This window comes from Lissotriton vulgaris, unplaced genomic scaffold (genome assembly GCF_964263255.1).
Source record: "Lissotriton vulgaris unplaced genomic scaffold, aLisVul1.2 SCAFFOLD_2105, whole genome shotgun sequence".
Classification (NCBI taxonomy): domain Eukaryota; kingdom Metazoa; phylum Chordata; class Amphibia; order Caudata; family Salamandridae; genus Lissotriton; species Lissotriton vulgaris.
Window position 1 is genome coordinate 160,619 of NW_028253154.1, and position 17,397 is coordinate 178,015.

General features: G+C 49.1%; 1 protein-coding gene across 1 annotated transcript in view; it reads right to left on the reverse strand.

The window, feature by feature from the left end:
- The window catches only part of LOC147661146 (uncharacterized), a 320,930-nt gene that overhangs the window by 118,390 nt on the left and 185,143 nt on the right, over positions 1 to 17,397 (reverse strand). The window contains exon 4 of the mRNA XM_086951282.1: positions 13,790 to 13,927. Within this exon, the coding sequence (XP_086807408.1) occupies positions 13,790 to 13,927 (138 nt within the window). The remainder of the gene's footprint in view (positions 1 to 13,789; positions 13,928 to 17,397) is intronic.

A 17,397-nucleotide genomic window follows, 5' to 3' on the forward strand; every position in this document is an offset into this window, starting at 1 on the left:
TATGGCAGCAGTTGCTGTGGGGTGACATGGAAAGGGTGTAGGCCTTCTTTCGCACACCAGACACAGAAGCGTTTCCATTTGAGAGAATAGGTCTTTTTAGTGCTGTCAGCTCTAGCGTTAGCCAGGACATCTCTACACTCCTGCGGAATGTTCAGGTGGCTGAATTCGCGGTGTTCAGGAGCCAGGCTGATAATTTCAGAGGGCCCAGGTTCGGGTGGAGAACCTGCCCTTGAGACATTGTGAGCAGAGTCGGATGACTGTGTAGGCGAAGAGGTGGTTGAATAGACAGGCGATGAAGTTCCGTGTACCAGTGCTGCCTCGGCCAGGATGGGGCGATGAGGATCAGGGTGCAGGGCTCCGATTTCATCTTCCTGATTACCCTGGGTATCAGTGGGAATGGCGGAAAGGCGAAAGCAAACACGTTTCGCCAAGCTATGGAAAATGCATTCCCTAGTGTTCCTGGTTGGGGAAGCCTGCTTGCGAAGCTTGGGCATTTGGCGTTCTCCCTGGTGGCAAAGAGGTCTATCTGTGGTGTTCCCCACGTCGCGAAGATGTAGTCCATCGCTCCCGCATCCAGCTCCCATTCGTGGGATAGAGACTGTTCTCTGCTCAGGGCGTCCGCTAGGACATTGTCTTTGCCCGGAACGTATTCGGCTTTGAGTGTTATGCCATGTTGGAGGAGCCAGTTCCAGACTCTGAGATTCGAGAGAGAACGCGTCCCTCCCCGTTTGTTCAGGTAGTGCATCGTCGTGGTGTTGTCTGTCCTGACTAGCACTGGGGAGTTTCGGATGCGTGGGAGGAACGATTGGAGCACCAGGAAAACTGCCCTTAGCTCCAGAATGTTGATATGGAGTTTGGATTCCTGTGGCGTCCATTTGCCGTTGATCTGTAGTTCTTGCAGGACTGCACCCCAACCTTCCAAGGATGCGTCCGTGGCGACTATATGTGGTTGCGCCGGAAGCAGGAACGGCAGTCCCTGCGACAGGTGTTTGGTCGACCTCCACCATTGTAAATTGTTGACTATAGATTGGGTGACTCGTATGCGGTCCTCGAAGGATCCTGCAGCTTGTGTCAACTGCCTTGTCAGTTCTTCCTGAAGGAGACGCATTTTTAGGCGGCAGTGCGGGATGAGCAGAATGCATGACGACATCATGCCGAGGAGCGACTTGAAGATACGGACAGTCAGAGTCTTTTTGGATGCCACTAACTTGGCTAAGGAGATAAGTTTCGATTTTCTCTCCTGTGATGGGAAGGCTCTTGCGCGTTCCGTGTCCAGGGTCGCTCCAAGGAAAGTGATGACTTTGCTTGGAGTCAGCGAGGACTTCTCTTTGTTGAGGGTCAGGCCTAATCGGCGGAAAAGATGCAGACAGGCGCTGGAAGATGCGGCTGCGGCTGCTGTCGACGGAGCCTTTACCAGCCAGTCGTCCAGGTATGGGAAGACCTGGTGTCCCTGTTGGCGAAGAAAGGCTGCGACAGGAGAAAGGCATTTTGTAAAGATCCGTGGGGCAGATTTGAGGCCGAAAGGGAGGACACGGAATTGGTAGTGGACTCCTGCGACTGCGAGTCTGAGGTACTTCCTGTGTCCTTTGAGGATAGGGATGTGATAATAGGCGTCCTGGAGATCTAGTGATGTCATGTAGTCGCCTTTTTCCAGAAGTCCCAGGATCTCTTGTAGCGTGACCATACGGAACGACTGTTTCTTTAGGAACACATTGAGTGCCCTCAGGTCGAGGATCGGCCTCCATTTCTTGCCCTATTTGTGAATTAGGAAGAAGTGGGAATAGAACCCCTCCCCCTTTTGGGCGTGTGGAACTTTTTCTATTGCGCCCTTTTGAAGCATGGAAGCTATTTCTTGGAGAAGCAGCCGTAGGTGTCTGTGAGGGCGCTTGACAGGTGGTGTCGGTGGGGGATTTGAGAGGAATTCCAGTGAGTGGCCGAATTGAAGAAGTTGTAGAACCCACCGGTCCGTTGTTATTTGCCGCCAATTTTGTAGGAAAAAAGAGTTTCCCTCCAAGTCATAAAGAATGTGATGGTGGAGGGGCTGGCCAATTGATAGAGTCATTTGCGATTGCCTGCGGGTCTCTTCTGTCCTTTTCCTCTGTAGGACGATTTGTTGTATGAGGTTTGACGTCCCGACTGGTTTTGATGCTGTTGGAACTGCGTCTTGCCCTGTGAGTATGAGTAGGAGGACTTGTTTTGGTAGGAACCCCTGTAGGAGGATTGTCCTCTTCCTCTGTTGGTACGAAAGGACTGATTACGAGACTGTAGAGTACCCAGAGCTCTGGCTGTATCGGTGTCCTTCTTGATTGCGGTGAGGGCTTCATCGATCTTTTCGCCGAAAAGATGTTCGCCGTCATACGGCATATCAATTATTTTGGTTTGGACCTCCTGTCTGAAGGAGGTGGCCTTAAGCCAACCTTGACGTCTTAGAACGGCGGCGCCTGCCAACTGTCTGAAGCCAGTCATGGCTACGTCGATGGCACAGTCGATCAATTCTGAAGCCGAAGTTTGGCCTTCGAGGAGAAGCGAGTGCGCCTCCGCTTTCAAATCCTCTGGAAGGTCAGCAAGGTAGGGCGCGATGTCCGCTTAGAGTTGACGGTTGTAGCGTCCCAGAAGAGCAATAGAGTTGGCGATCTTCACCGGCGTCGCAGATGTTGTGGAAAAACGTTTTCCGACAGCATCCAGCTTCCTGCCTTCTTTATCAGGTGGAGTTGATAAGAGGGATGCAGGGTTGCGCGAGTTCTTCTGCGCCGCCTGAGTAACCACGGAGTCCGCCTTGGGGTGACCCGTGAGGCATGCTGGAGCCAATGATGTAGCTTTATATTTTTTGTCAAGTCTGGGCACTACTACCTGCAGGGAAGCTGGAGACTGCATGAGTTGTTTGCCCTGTTTCAGTAGGTAATCAATGATCGGGATCGATCTTGTCATTTTCTTCGTTGGTTCCTTAAAATCATAGAGGAAACATTCAGTCTCCTGTGTTTCCATGGACATATGGGACCTTTTGGCTGCCCTTTCCATGAGGTTATGGAAACCTCCAATATCTGCGGGCGGAGACTCAGAGGATTGCGGCTCCGGAGAGGCTGGAGAGTGAGTGACATAGTCTTGGTCGGCGTCCGGGTCTGTGTCATCGTCGCGGACTTCCCCTTCTTCATGGTCCCTCTCATCGTCATCGGACGAGATGGAGTCCTAGGAAGCACCAGCGGAGGGGGCTTATGCCGTGGCACAGGCGCAGGAACAGGCACGGTTACCTGCGGAGTTGGAGGAGCAACAGGAGTGGCCTTTTCGGGAAACCGCTCCTTGTAGTCTTGTATGAGGAAACGCAAGTCCGAAACTAAGGATGCTGGCAGGCACACCATAGGTGTCACTTGAGTGTGAACCTGAGCATGGACAGCTGGAGGCACAGGTTCCTCAACCTCCTGCTCTTCGTCGGTACTCTGGCACTTAAGTACCAGTTCCGAAGGGCTAGTGGCCTGGGAAAACGGTTCCTCATCCATTTCTTGGTCCTGTAGGAAGCAGGATGGTGTTAGCTGCTGCACCTTACTAGGTGATGTCATCTCCGGTGTAATCGTTTTTTTGGTAATTCTGATTGTAACATGGGATGTTTGGGCATCCATAGCATGGGAGAGAAGCTCAGACTCCTTCCAGGCACCAGTTGCCATCGATGGCGTCATCAAGGAGCTTTCCGTCGTCGACGGAATTTTAGTTTTCGTCGACGGTATGTCCGTCGTCGACGCCCTCGTCGACGGTGTCTTCGCCGTCGATAACTTTTCCGTCGTCGACGGGGTGCTCCTCGTCGACAGTCGAGGCTTCGTCAACGTCGCGGCTTTCGTCGACGGTGTTGACGTCGATGTCTTCGTCGACGGCCGTGTCGTCGACGGCGCACTCCTAGACGTCGAGGGAACAGTGGATGAAAGCGGTCTACTCATCGACGATAAAGGTGTCGTTCTCGTCTATGAGGAAGACGCCGACGAGGCCGTCGTCGTCGACACTGTTGTCGTCGACGTAGAGACTGTTTTCAGCGCTGAGGAGGTAGTCGACGTTGTCGCCGTCGTTGTAATCAGCGGCTGCTTCCTGGGGGCAGGAAGGTCCTTGCCAGACACGGTAGGCTTGCCCTCTGAAGACTTTTTGGCCTTCTTAGGAGGGGTGTCTGAGGGGCCAGGCGAGGAAGCCCTAGGCCTCTTCAAGGAAAACTGCGAAGCGCCAGACATGCTCTCACCTTCAGAAACCAAGTCGCCTTCTGGCCTGTTTTTAAGTCTGTTCAGCCATATCAGAAGTCTCCCTTCCCGGTCCTTCTGGGTTTTATGGGAGAAAGTACGACATATCCTGCAGTCCTTGGCCTGGTGGTGAGGGTAGAGACAGTATAGACAAGTCTCATGTTGATCATCCACGTGAAGCCTCATCTTGCCACAGGAGGCACAGGCTCGAAAAAGTCCTTTCTTTTTGCTATCAGCCATAGCAAAGAAGTCGAAAAACTATCGAATTTAGATGAAAAATCAAGATTCCTGAGGAGAACTCTGGTGGAGACTCCCTAGCACAACGTGCGGTAGAAAATCTGAGAGACTGAGGCTCCTCACAGGAAGGTTCTAGAGGGAGGTAGTAGCTGATTGGTTGTTCCTTTTACTTTGGTCCTTTGTACAAAAGGACACAGATAGGCTACCAAGGTGGGACCCTGGAGCCTGCTCTGTTTGGTCCTTCCTACATACGGACCTAGATAGGACACTAAGGTGAGACCCTTAGGCCTATTCTTTTTATGTATGTCTTAGGACATTACTTTTTTATATACCGGAGGCTCCCGTCTCAACGACAGGGAATGATTCAGGCATGTGAATCTATGAAAGACACCCAAATACTGGATAAATAAGAATTCCCATAAATGGGACAGCACAAGATGCATTAATAGAAAAATGTAAGGCCTGAATGGGTTCGTGGGGGGCTGATAGAGGGGTAATACGACACAAATGGGAATCCCTATACAGGATCCCAAGCCCTCCACCGATACGTCCCACTCTATCCTGTCTAACTAGGGTGTAGCCATCTGGCACTGCCTCTACCAGATCCGGCCCAGAAGATTCTTTAGCCCACGTTTCGGTAATGAAGACCCAAGAGGGTCTACTGTCCAAAACGAAGTCCTTAAAGGAGACATTATTCTTAATTAGGGACCTCGCATTGCTCAAAAAGCCATGATCTCTGCTTGTGCGCTTTAAGGATTTATCTTAAGAACCTACAATTGGGGACCGAGGGAGTAGTGCAAACAACCTGGAACATCTGAAAACGGGCAAGTTTCGGAGAGCCTCGCGGGTAGAAGAGTGGTGGCAAGGTAACCAGGAAGGTTTAAGATCCAACAGGACCTGGTGGGAATACCTGATATGACCACGTCCACTCTCTGTAGAGCTGAGGGCCCCCTCGTCCAGCTCGTCCGTAGTGAGGACGGGCGTGACTCTGGCGTGACTGCGGCACACGCGCCGTGCGCTAGCATGCTCTCAGGTTTAAGTAGAGCTCAAGCCACTCAGCCTGCCTGCTGGAGCGCTAACCTCCGTTTGCTTAAGTGGGGGCCGATAGGCCCAAGGACTTGGCCTTAGCCCTGTAGTACTTAAAGCGCTCAAGCGCACAGTCTGCCTTGTCGCTAAAGAGGCGACGGCCATCAAACGGCATGTCATTTAGAGTGTTTTGGACATCAGCCGAAAAGTTGGCAGACCTCAGCAGGCGAGGCGACGAATCGCTACCGTCGTTGCCATCGCCCAGCCCAGCGAGTCCGTGGTACCCAGCCCACACCGGATGGAATACCGTGCCGCATCTCGACCCTCCACAAGGGCTTGGGTGAGTTTAGTCTGGACCCCCTCCGGAAATTGTGGCAGCACATCCGCAACCGTGTCCCACAGAGAGTGGGTCTAACCACCCAAGAGGCACGCGGTGTTGACTGACCGCAACCCCAAATTAAGTGAGGAGTGTAGGAGAGTAGGGTCTGCAATCCTATGATCACCCAGATTTTTTGCTTTTGTTTCACTGGTTTACGACTTTCTCTGGCTGTGGGCCTGCCAATCAGACCCACAGCCTGGCTGTTCTCTCTCTAAATTACAACATGTACCCTAGGTGCATTTACCAATTGGTACTGGGCCACCTTATCAGACCCTGTAACTCAGGGCATAGGTGTACCCAGGGCCTACCAGGGGCTGAAGCATGTATTATGCCACCCCTGGCTGGCCTCCTAAATTTGACACAACTGGCTGCATGACAGCTGGGGCAAAGTCGTGTAATCACCCTTTGCTGTAGATATAGTATACCTATATCTAACCCTAAAATGGACACACAGATTCTTATCAGTCACTCCTATGGCAGGCCTTGACAATCCTGAAGGCAGAGTGCTTGGAATCGTGTGAGATGGTGCTCTGGCATGAGCTGAGCCTGTCCGCAGCTTGCGGAATCAAGTCCTAATAGCTGTTCCATGATATCGCATACCATATACTCTTAAGTGCATTATAATCCTCGCGGTTAAATGCTATCTTTGGTATTGCTTTATCAAAACATGTCCAGTAAGGTGTCATACGAATTGGAATACTAACCCCTCGCCAATTCTGGCGATGGGGTTAGCATTCCACCCTTCTAGAGGGACACAACATGTATGTAACTGTGAACCCCGGTTAAAGTTAAACGAAGCCTCAGCTCCACAAAATGGATGCTGCCACCACAGACACGAGTCTGACCCCCTGCAGCTGGGAGTCCTTCCAGCGAGGGGAGCCTGGACAAAGGGTTTCCTGTCAGGGGCGGTGCTAGCACCGTCCCAGACATGGTTTTGTGTATCCTGGGTAGGCAGGGCTTTACAGGAAGGTGACTGCTGAGTGGCACGCCGGTGCTCACTACGCATAGGCCGGTCTGAACCAGTTCCAGGGGCACACCAGCCCCTGGCCTGGGGAAAGTCCGGCATGGGAGAGGGGTGTAACCACCCCCCTCCTAGTCCCACCCATAGGCAGGACCTAGTCACAGGGTCAGCCCCCTTTTTTAGTATAAAGATAGGAGCGGGCCCCCTGTTCAAATTAGATCATCTTTGGAATCAAGACACGACTTTCTGCGAAAGACATCAAGATTTCCTTCTTCAAGATTCTCCCTTGTGGCTAAGGAGTAGTCACCCTGCATCAAGCGGGCACCATCCTAAGAACACTGCGGTCTGCTGCAAGTCCTTCTTCACGAATCAGACGACCCAGCTCGACGAGACCCGGCTTCCCTGACACCTCTGACCTCTACTCACCTCTACAGCAAAGCTGAGAACTGTGAGTGCGACGAGACCGAGGGACCGACGATCGCCAAGACTGCACGACTTCTTTGCAACAAGCCCACCGTGTGCTCCACTGGTGAGTGCTTTGGGGTTCGAGAAGCCCCAACCCTGAGCAGCTCCAGGACCGAAGATCAGCCCTCCAGCATCTCCACTTTCTGCATGGGGCCCTTCTGCTTTTGCGTGCTCACCGCGCTGTGTGGCTACTAGCCGGCTGGCTTGTGGCCTTCTTCACGACGCCAGACGACATCACTGCTGCTGGAGCATCATTGCTCCAGACTGGCCCTTGCTTCCTTCTTCAAGAGAGGCACCCCGGACCCTCCTGGTCCACTCCAGACGCCATTTTGAGTCCACCGCGTGGGCTTGAATTTGCCAAGGCTTTGTTGCCCAATCCTGGGTCCAGCGACGCCGACAGCTTCATCCATCGTGGGACAGCTCGCTCCTCCCTCCTGGTCGCCGACAACGCCTCCTGGTCCGTGAGATCTGCGAGCACAGCGTCACCCACTCACCTAGTCGAGGTGACTACCATCCGGTGCCCTCCTGGTGCCACCTGACTACTGGCTAGTAGTCTCGAACTTGGTCCCCTCTGCTTTCAGGTGTCATCTTCCTTCGATCCAGGCTTGGATCCATCGAACTTTCTTCACTGGTCGCCTGCCAGCAACTTCTTTCTTCCAGGCTCCTGGTCCGTCTACGAGGATTCCCGACGTCTTTTGAGACCTATGCAGCTGCAGCCCCTGGGCTAGGTAACTTCGGCATTTCGGTGCCCCAGCATAGCCTCACTATCCAAGGGTCAGAATCCACTTTCGTTTTCCTCCTACCAGGTCGGGTTCGCCCGAGAACACTAACTTTGTCTTTACTAGCTACCATAGACTTTGTCCCGCATCACGCGTGAGAGTGCACACTCTGCACCCGAGTCCCCTGGGTCTCCTAGAAGTAATCTGAAGATTCTATAATCAAGATCTAGCGATTCCAAAGCCTATTAGTACTGTACTTACCTGCTAGTAATTTCGACAAAACCAGTGTTGGGCGAAGTCTCCAGACCACTGGCCTCCCCTAGCTCACCTGCCTAGTTCTGAGAAGACTGGCACTCACGTCCTCAGAACCCTCCCAATCCTCGCCACCCATCTCCTGATACTCAGGTTCAAAGGATGGGGCCGGGTCGTAGAAGTAGCGGTGCCGGACCCGAATCAAGGGTAGGACCGGGGACGGCGCCAGGGCCGACATCCTGGGGGCCAGCGCGGCGAGGTCGTTAGGTCGACCGGCGACGACCCGGATCCAGAGGGGCCCTGCGGCGTCGGGACCAAAGTTGCCGACTGCACCGGGGCCGAAGCACCTGGCCCGCTTGGGGACCCAGTCGGGGCCGCTTGGCCCGAAGGCGCTGCGGAACCTGACGGAGGAGTGAGCGACCTCATGGCCATGAGGAAGGTCTCGATCTCCTTCGGCGTCGCGTTCTGCCCAGGGACCAGCGGGTATGGAGCAGGCTGCGACGCCTGCGGCTTCGGCGGAGCCGCGGGGCTGGTGTCTCCCGAACCCCCGGCCGCGTCGCAGAGCTTCGGGGGGTGTCAGAAGAGCGATGTCGCCTCTTCGACTTCTTGTGCGTCTTACCTGAGGACTTCGAGCCTTAAGACTGATGACGACTCCCGGGACTGTGGCGACTCCGGCCCCGCGACCGGTCCCTCGTCCTTTTTCCGGACCGGGACCTCGAGCAGTACGGGGCTGACTGCTGAAGCTCGAGTCGCTAGCGGGACCGCTCCAGTCTAGCTTTGGACGTCAGGGCCCGGCAGTCTGAGCAGGACTGGTCGTCGTGGTCGGGCCCAGACAGTGAAGGCACCGACGATGGGGGTCGGTAACCGACATTAGTCGGCTACAATCGACGCAGGGTTTGAACTCGGGCATCCCTACCGGCAGCATCGGAGTGGAGTGACTGCGAAAGATGATCAAAAAGGATCGAAAAACTTGACTAAGGGTACAACTTTCTCCGGACCTGCGCTTGCTGGCGCGGAAAAAAGAAGAACTGACGTCAGCACGCGAGGGCGGCGTCTAAGTACTCCGGCAACGTCATCCCGGCGCCAACGACTACGCCGACTGACGCGGAGCCGCAGACGATGCCTACCGACACGCAAGGGTACTGCTACGCAAAAGTTTCCAGATCCAGTCTGACGCCTGGGGATATTCTAAGGTGAGGAATCTAATATGAACCTGTTTCGTTCAAATAAACGGAGCAGGTCAGACACAGCGATGTGGCCCAGTGAGAATCCTTCAACATATAAATCAAAAGTGCTCTGTGCAGACAGGTTGTGAGGAGGTGCATTATGTAGACTGTGCCATTTACTTTAAATTGAGAAAACATACATTCTAAAATTAATGTTAAAATTATGTGAACCTGTTTTCTTTATGTAATCTTAATAACTAGATATCAAAATTAAACTAAAATTCAATTGAAAGCTCCCTGCGTTCACAAGGCCACCAGAAACAGAACCCGGGAAATGGAAGCGAGATCACAGGCCTGCAAAGTGAGATAGTCGGGAGCCGAGGCCTCAGGTACGAGCAGAGGGAAGGCTTCCATGGGGGAGGAGCGAGAGAGTAGAGAGGAGAGAGGAGAGAGAGAGACCGACCACTGTTGGGGATGTCATGTTGGGCAACATGGGGTCTTCTTTTATTGTTCCAGACTGGATCATTTTTAGCGACAGGAGCTGGAGCTAGTCAACAAATCAGATTGCGAACGTGCACTGTCCTGCACCCCCTGTTAACAAGTGCTTCCACAAAAGAAATTATGCCTGCGAGTGGTGCGTGCGCGCGCAGGAGAGCAGTCTTCACTTTTCAAGCACTGCACTTGTGCTTGAGGCGCCCCGCTGCTCGCTTCCGCAAGGTGAATGCCACCACAAGCACAAGTGCTTGAAAAGAAGACCGATGGCTAAAGATCCTCATGCGCTGCCTAGGCGAGACCCAAAAAGCAGCAGTTCACTTCATCATCCAGCCTCCTCAGGCCATTAAAAGTCTTCCTAATGAATGGAATGGTATATGTGTATGATGAGAGGGAGTTTCCTTTCTCTAAGTCTGTGTCTATACGGTATGCTGGAGTCTTTGGCCAGTACATGGTGATCCATCACGTTTTAGAAACTTCAGTGACTATCTTCATGTTGCCCTTTTAGTCTGTCTGCTGGCACTTCAAAGCTGCCAGACAGGAGCTGTAAGTACAAGTAATTTTGAGTGCAGTGCTTTACTCTCAGGAAAGGTTTTCGCACAGCTCCTGCTACAGGTTCCACCCTCTACCAGTTCTCTTATCTAACGCTTCCAATGTTTCAGACTACCCTCTTATTTTAATCCTTAAACGAATGCCTAGCTTTCTTGTGGCTGGGATGGGGGTGAAATGATGTAGGATCTTTTATTATTAACTATCATCTTGGCACACCCCTTCTGTCAAGTGTTTTCCTATAATGTTTGCCTCTTTTGTGGTCATTTTTGTACCCCAGGAGAACTTTTACAGGGTGTGGTGTGCTAGTCTATCAGCGTCGTCTCAAGTGTCTTTAGCACAAATGCGGCACGGGCTTCGCAGTCTTTGTCCTTATGGTCTTTCTGCAGGCAGAGATTGCATACTATGTGCATCTCTCTGTGCAAATTAAAGTGGCAGGTGGGGCAGAACTTAAGGGGCTATTTTCCATGACCCACTGCGGCCTCTCTCCTCTTCATTCTCCAGCCACTAGTTTTCACTGACGGGATCTCCAGTTGGGTGTCAAGAAGGCTCCCCTTCCCGGTTCTTCCAGTGGTCTCGGACTATCCACCTTCAGTAAACAATCCTAGTCAGGGCGAATCCCTAAATTCACGAGAATTCAATCCTGGGTAGCTATGGCATAGATATGACAGGCTTAACAGAAGCAATGTGTAAAGAATTTATGCAGAACCAAAGCACAAACACTGCAGTACCAGACAATACTAAAAATCCCAATCCAACGAAGAAAATGTAGAATATTTTAATAAAAAAATGACACCAAAACAACAAAAATCCAATAAGGGAAACTGAAAACAAATTGTTAAGGTTTAAATTAATAACGGTGCCAAAATACTTCAAGTGCCAATTGGGGTCAACTGTTTGTGGTAGATTGGGACTTCGCCTCAAAAGTGGAATAGAAGTAAGAAAGCTTCAGCAGGAAAAGGAGGAAGCCGAGGAGGGCTCTGCAAGGTCAAATAGCCGTTGGACGCTGTCCAGGCTAAAGCTGTTGGTTTTAGTCAGGAAAGCTCCAAGCAGAACACATTTAAAATGTTGTGCCCAGGTCCCTTACCAGCCAGATACTTTTGGTGCCTTTTCCAGGTCAAGATATCTATGTTCGCACTTAATCACTTTGTCAGAGCTCAGAATCCTTCAGTGGGACAAGGCTGCATGCTGTACCCGGAGAAGGTTCTACAAGGTTTCTGCTAGGTCCCACTGCAGAGCATTTACCTTCACAGAAAAGCTTGGAGCAGGAGAAACCATAATCTTTAGCTCAGTAGCAATGCATCTAGGTCGGATCTGTTTGGAAGGTGTGTCGTTGGTCCTCAGGAGGTCTCTGCAGTCAAAGCTTTTGAGCCCAGGTTTTCAGGGGCGGCATGAGAAGCCCAGCCAGAAACAGCCAGGGTTTCCAGAATCTCAGGAACAGCACTTGGGGGAGGGTCATGACTCACCCCAGCAGGGGCCACCAGAAGGATTCCAGACAATTGGAACTGGTTAACCGGGCAGGGAAGACATGGCTTGGCAGTTCGGGCTGGACTGTTCCCATGAGGCACAGGGTCAGACTGATTTGCATATGGCCATTTCTGAACTGGGTGGCTGAGTGAGCTAAAGATTAAACCCAGATCAGTTGACTGGGGGTGAGTGTTTGATTTGCTCAAACGCTCCATCCATCATCCCCTTTTGTATCGCAATGCCATATTTATGCCGTACAACAGCTTGCAGTGAGTGTGGCTCTTCAATGGGATGAAAGTTCCCAGGGGTTAACCAACCCACTTTTGCAGGATTTCCTGTCTGTTCTACTGCAACAATCCTAGAGGGCCTCCCTCTGCCTATATCCAAACCCTTCTGTTGTGCAGAGTGCTTGTGTGCCCACACAAAGTACCAGCCCCTCTTCTGTGGTCACTCCAAATCCGTTCTGGGGCTTTGCCCCTCTCCTTGGATTGGTGAGTGTCTGACTGGGGGAGCAAAAGACGGGGCCTATCAAAAGTTCATCGGACATCCATCTGTTACAGGAAAGATCCCTTTGACGTAAATGAAGTTCCTGGGCACATCCCAAATGGGCATACGGCCAGAGGAACAGAATTTACCACACCCAGCCCTTTGTCACTACTCTAGGAGCAGTTTTCATACCACAATCAAGGAACAAGCACTCAGTAGGTTGCAACTGGAGACTAAAGCAAATTACCATCCAGAGGCTTCAGGCCAAGAAAAGTTACGCTTCTAAAACTTAACCTTTCCTTAACACCTTGACGGCTGCAGCAATTCTCCTTGGATGCTGAACTCCTTGAAATCCCATTGTTCATGACGAGCTGAGCTCGTCATAAGCACACGAGCAGTGTACTGTAGAAAGAGCTGAGCTCGTCATGAGCATGGAAGGGGTTAAATATTTAGCAAATATACAACACCACCATTAAATTAGGGTTTGGATAAATACTAGAAAGAGTTGTTTATTCATATTTCTAGCTGGTCCCCACCATAAAATCGCAAAATAATATGTAATATTGCATCCAAGTGTTGCTCTAAATGCAGTCAGCCTTTCTACAGTGAAAACAGCTTATAGGTGCTAGTCACTGTAAGGACATGTTAATATAACATTTCTACATGCCTTACTTTCAAATACCATGCACCCACCTTGTGGGAAACGGCACATACAAGGGGAGGCTTATTACTAGTTTAAAGGATGGTTTTGACCTGTCAAATAGGGATTGATAGGTCAAACCGCAGTGTTACACTGTCATAGTCATAGTCAGACTGCAATGAAAGGCCTGAAGCAGTGTTTAATTTGCCACTGCCAGAGGAGGGCATAATAGGTGCGCCAGTCCACTAGAAACATTCAATGTACAGGTCCTTGGTACACCTTGTACTGGATACTAGGAACTTGTAGGTAAGCTAAATGTGCCAATTTGGGATATACTGATTCAAACATGTGAAAAGGAGGAGCACAGAAACTTTACTACTGGTCAGCAGGGGTAAAGCGCGCTCAGTTCTACAGCCAGCAAAAAAAAACAAAAAAAAAAATACTTAGTAAAAAGGTGAAAAAATCATGGCGACCATGCATAAGAGGCACATTTCCTACAATGCATAACCGGAAAAAAGTATAAAATGAATTAAAATGTTTTGGTAACGTATGGCCGAATCCTAAGATTAAGTACCAGGTCAGAATAAGATTTATCTTTAACACTGAACATCAGTCTGGATAAGTATTATCCAAGATTTAACACATTTATTTGGAACACACATGCATAAATAGTGCAATATACAAAGCTGACGAGCCACAGCTCAAGGAAACAAAGTTGAAGAAAAGGATGACTCACCATGCCTTCTAAAAGCTGGTCACATTCTACTTGATCACTCTGGTCTTCATCCTTGTTTTTCATGTCTGAGGCCTGGGAGGTTTCCACAGATCGGCCTACAGTTTTCTCAGCTTCTTTCAAATCAGTAAGCGTTACACCCTGCAAAGAGATCAAGAGAAGAGAACCACAACTTTACAGACCTAAAAAGGACAAGTCAGCATTTATCTGGCAGCAAATTGGAAAGCACTGGATTTACAACACTTAAATCTCCGTGGATTAATTTGTCTCTCCATACGAAAAAAGGTATCAAAACAACAATTGAGGAGAAAATCTCAACACTACAGCTAAGCTACTGATCATAAAGGCTGTGTATAATAGATTGGTTTTTAACTTCTATTAAACTAAAACTACCTGAGAATCAGACATCTCAGATTATGAACCAACTGATCAACAATTTAAAGCCTCAATAAAAAATACCATCAGAGAGGGCATGTGGGAATACAACTCCAAATTGACAGGATAAGACTCTGAATGTGGTTTAAGTTTTAACAAATCAACAGCATCCCAAGGACTCACTGGCGGCATAAGTATTATTTACACCCTTTAGAAGATCATTATGTCAAAACAATTCTTCCAACGGTAGGCATTAAGAAAACTGGCTCATTCATCAAAAACAAGTTTTGCATGGTCTTTGCATAGACAACTTACTTTTGACCCCATACGTACCATAATGCTCTCAAAAATGATAATACTCAACCTTTCCTTTCATGACTCCACTATTCTCTCCAGATTGAACATTTCACCATAAAATATTTTCTGCATGCCATGCCACTAGAGGAACTAGTTTCTATTATTTCTGTATGCTCAGAGTCACCATGACATCCAACGCATAAGTGGGTAAGTAGCAGAAGAAATAAACCTCCCCTGCATATTCGAGCACAATCTGACACGGCATTTTTGAGAACGGTTATAATATATTACCCAGCCATTTAAAAGAATCTAAATGAGGTCCTAAAAATATACATGTCAGCCATTACATCTACACTGGTTCTCCATCAGGGATACCTTTATTATATTTAGTAAAACTACATACTACCCTCCACGTCTGGCATCTGAGAACAGAGTAAAAATCTTTTCAAATAAAGTGTAGGGATAAAAGATGTGCACGTAAAGACAACTTTTAGGTAACTTTTTTAAATCGATTAATAAAAGTGTATAAAATATAGGTTTAAAAAATAATACAAGGCTAAAATGGTGTTGAAACCAGTTACCGGTAGGAGTAGTTTTGCAGCCTGAAACAATTTCTGGATTCACATGCTGTGCATCTATTCCGCCATCTAGTGGTTGGTTTCGGAAACGTGTCTTTTTTGTTGTTGAGGGCATCAACCACCACCATTTTTGGTGGCAAGTCCATCCCTAATGTGATGTCAGACGGTGCCCAGCATGTTTCAGCGCCTAGTCACCATCTTCTGATTTTTTTTCTTCTTTCCCACTTTTATTTTGACTTTTCATTAATATATTTATATATTTTTTTAAGTGTTGTTCTTCTCAGCTGTTTGTTTCTTCCCCCATTTCTGGGGAGGCGGTAGGTTGCGTGTAAATTCAGAAAATTTTTCCGGTGGCAAAACTACTATTGGTAAGTAACTATTTTATTTTGCCACATCAATCCCTTTCTGGATTCACATTCTGTGCATCTGATTACACAGAGGTATTTCGTTCCTTAGGTAGGCGGGGTTGAAATGCGAGTGTGTTGGCAAACAGGTGTTGTAGTATTCTGTCCAACCTGTGCTTCTTTGTTCATTTGGATGTTCACACAGTAGTATTTTGTGAAGGTGTGCGGGGATGACCAAGTAGCTGCATGTAGATGGCATCAATGTGTAGGTTTGCTGGAAATGCTAGGGTTGCGTCCTTATTTCTTGTTGAGTGCGCCCTGGAGTTTATGGGTAAAGTTCTTACGGCCAAAGTCTAGCAGGTTAGTATAGTCTCCACTATCCATCATGCAACCACTCCCTTGGTAACCGGTGATCCCTTGCTTGCCATAGCGAAGGAGACGTAAAGTTGGTTGCCATTCCGGAACTCTGTCTCCTGTAGTTAGTACATTAGTGCCTTTCGCATGTTCAGTTTGTAAAGCGTCTTCTCTGCTTCGACTTTTGTTCCTGAAAAAAGGCTAGTAGTTGGATGATTTGGCTGATGTTGAATTGAGATAACATCTTTGTTAGGAACTCTGGATTTGCTCATAGGACAACTTTTCATTGTTAACCTTGGGATTGTTTGAGGTAAGCTTGGGTGAGATCCAATTCATCTTTCGGCTTCGCTGATCCTGGACTGTCTCAGGCTGTGGGGCTTTTCCAAGGGTGCTGTGTCAAATATGTAAAATCCTAAATGACAATCTATATTCATGCGATACCTGCTTCGCAGCTAAATCCTTTTGGAAGAAGGGATTAGGAGTAGAATACTCAGTGTGACTGTAAGGAAATCTTAGAGTATCATGATCGCTTGCTCAGAGAAGCACGCCTAAAGTTTGCTTATTTCAAAATCCTACATACCGGGTCCCCTTTCAAACTTTTTGGAGCTTGTCTAATTCCTAGTGTGGCATGCTGGAGGTATTCGAACGTACTCTGGTCATGCCCTGTATTAGATACATATCTGGAACACTACGCTCAACTAGTTTAATTCTATTTGAGGCATTAAACAAATTAGCCCTGTTACATGACTGTTGCTTTGGATAGTAGGACTTCCCATTGACATAGATGTATGTCAACAGCCCTTATGGAGGCTACGATCTGCATAATGTGGCACTGGCATACAAAACAGATGCCCATGTATCAAGAAAGGCTAGCTGAGCTTTATAGGTAGGCTACATTTGAACGCTAAATTTACAAGGTTCAAGATCAAATTCACGTCTTTGGTGAGATTTGAGGTCCTTTTTTGAGCCTAAGTGAACTTTGACTATCTTCCTTTAGAAGGGATTATTTTTTTCACATTCAAATGGGGTGGTGTTTGGAAGGCTTCCATTTGGGATTAGAGTCTGGGACTGTAGGAAGCTGGCTCTTTATACAGTATACCAAATAGAGGCATACTATGCAAAACGTCCAGGTATTCCCTTATTAGTGGCTTGCTTGCTCTAGGGGGTAGAGCGGTCGAGCAGCCTCCGGCTTATCAGGGAGGAGTTTTGGACATTTGCAAAAACACAAAGTAAATACATGATCCTCAGGACTTAAGACGAGTACAGGGCAGGGTCATGGGTCAGGCCACCTTCTGTGGCAATAGGCCGGCTAGATGCAGTAGTGCAACAGAGCATCGGGTGAGCTGCAGGTTTGGACTGGGATGCCAGTAGGCCCGAACAACAGAGGGCTTGGGGGCACGCAGGTCTCATGATGCTTGGGGATGTGGGGACACCTTTGGTCCCCTTTCACCTGGGACATTCGTGGTTAAGAGGGCCTGCACACAGACTGCAGGTAGTGTCGAGCAAGTTACTTACCTTCGGTAACGATGTACCTGTAAGACATATGTAGTTATTGATTCCACGTCAGACTGGACACAGAGAAATTTTTCGCAGCAGTACCACTGATTGTCGGTAGGGGGCGTCAGTCGACTCCACGTCCATCATCTGCGTCGTGGTCGCTGGG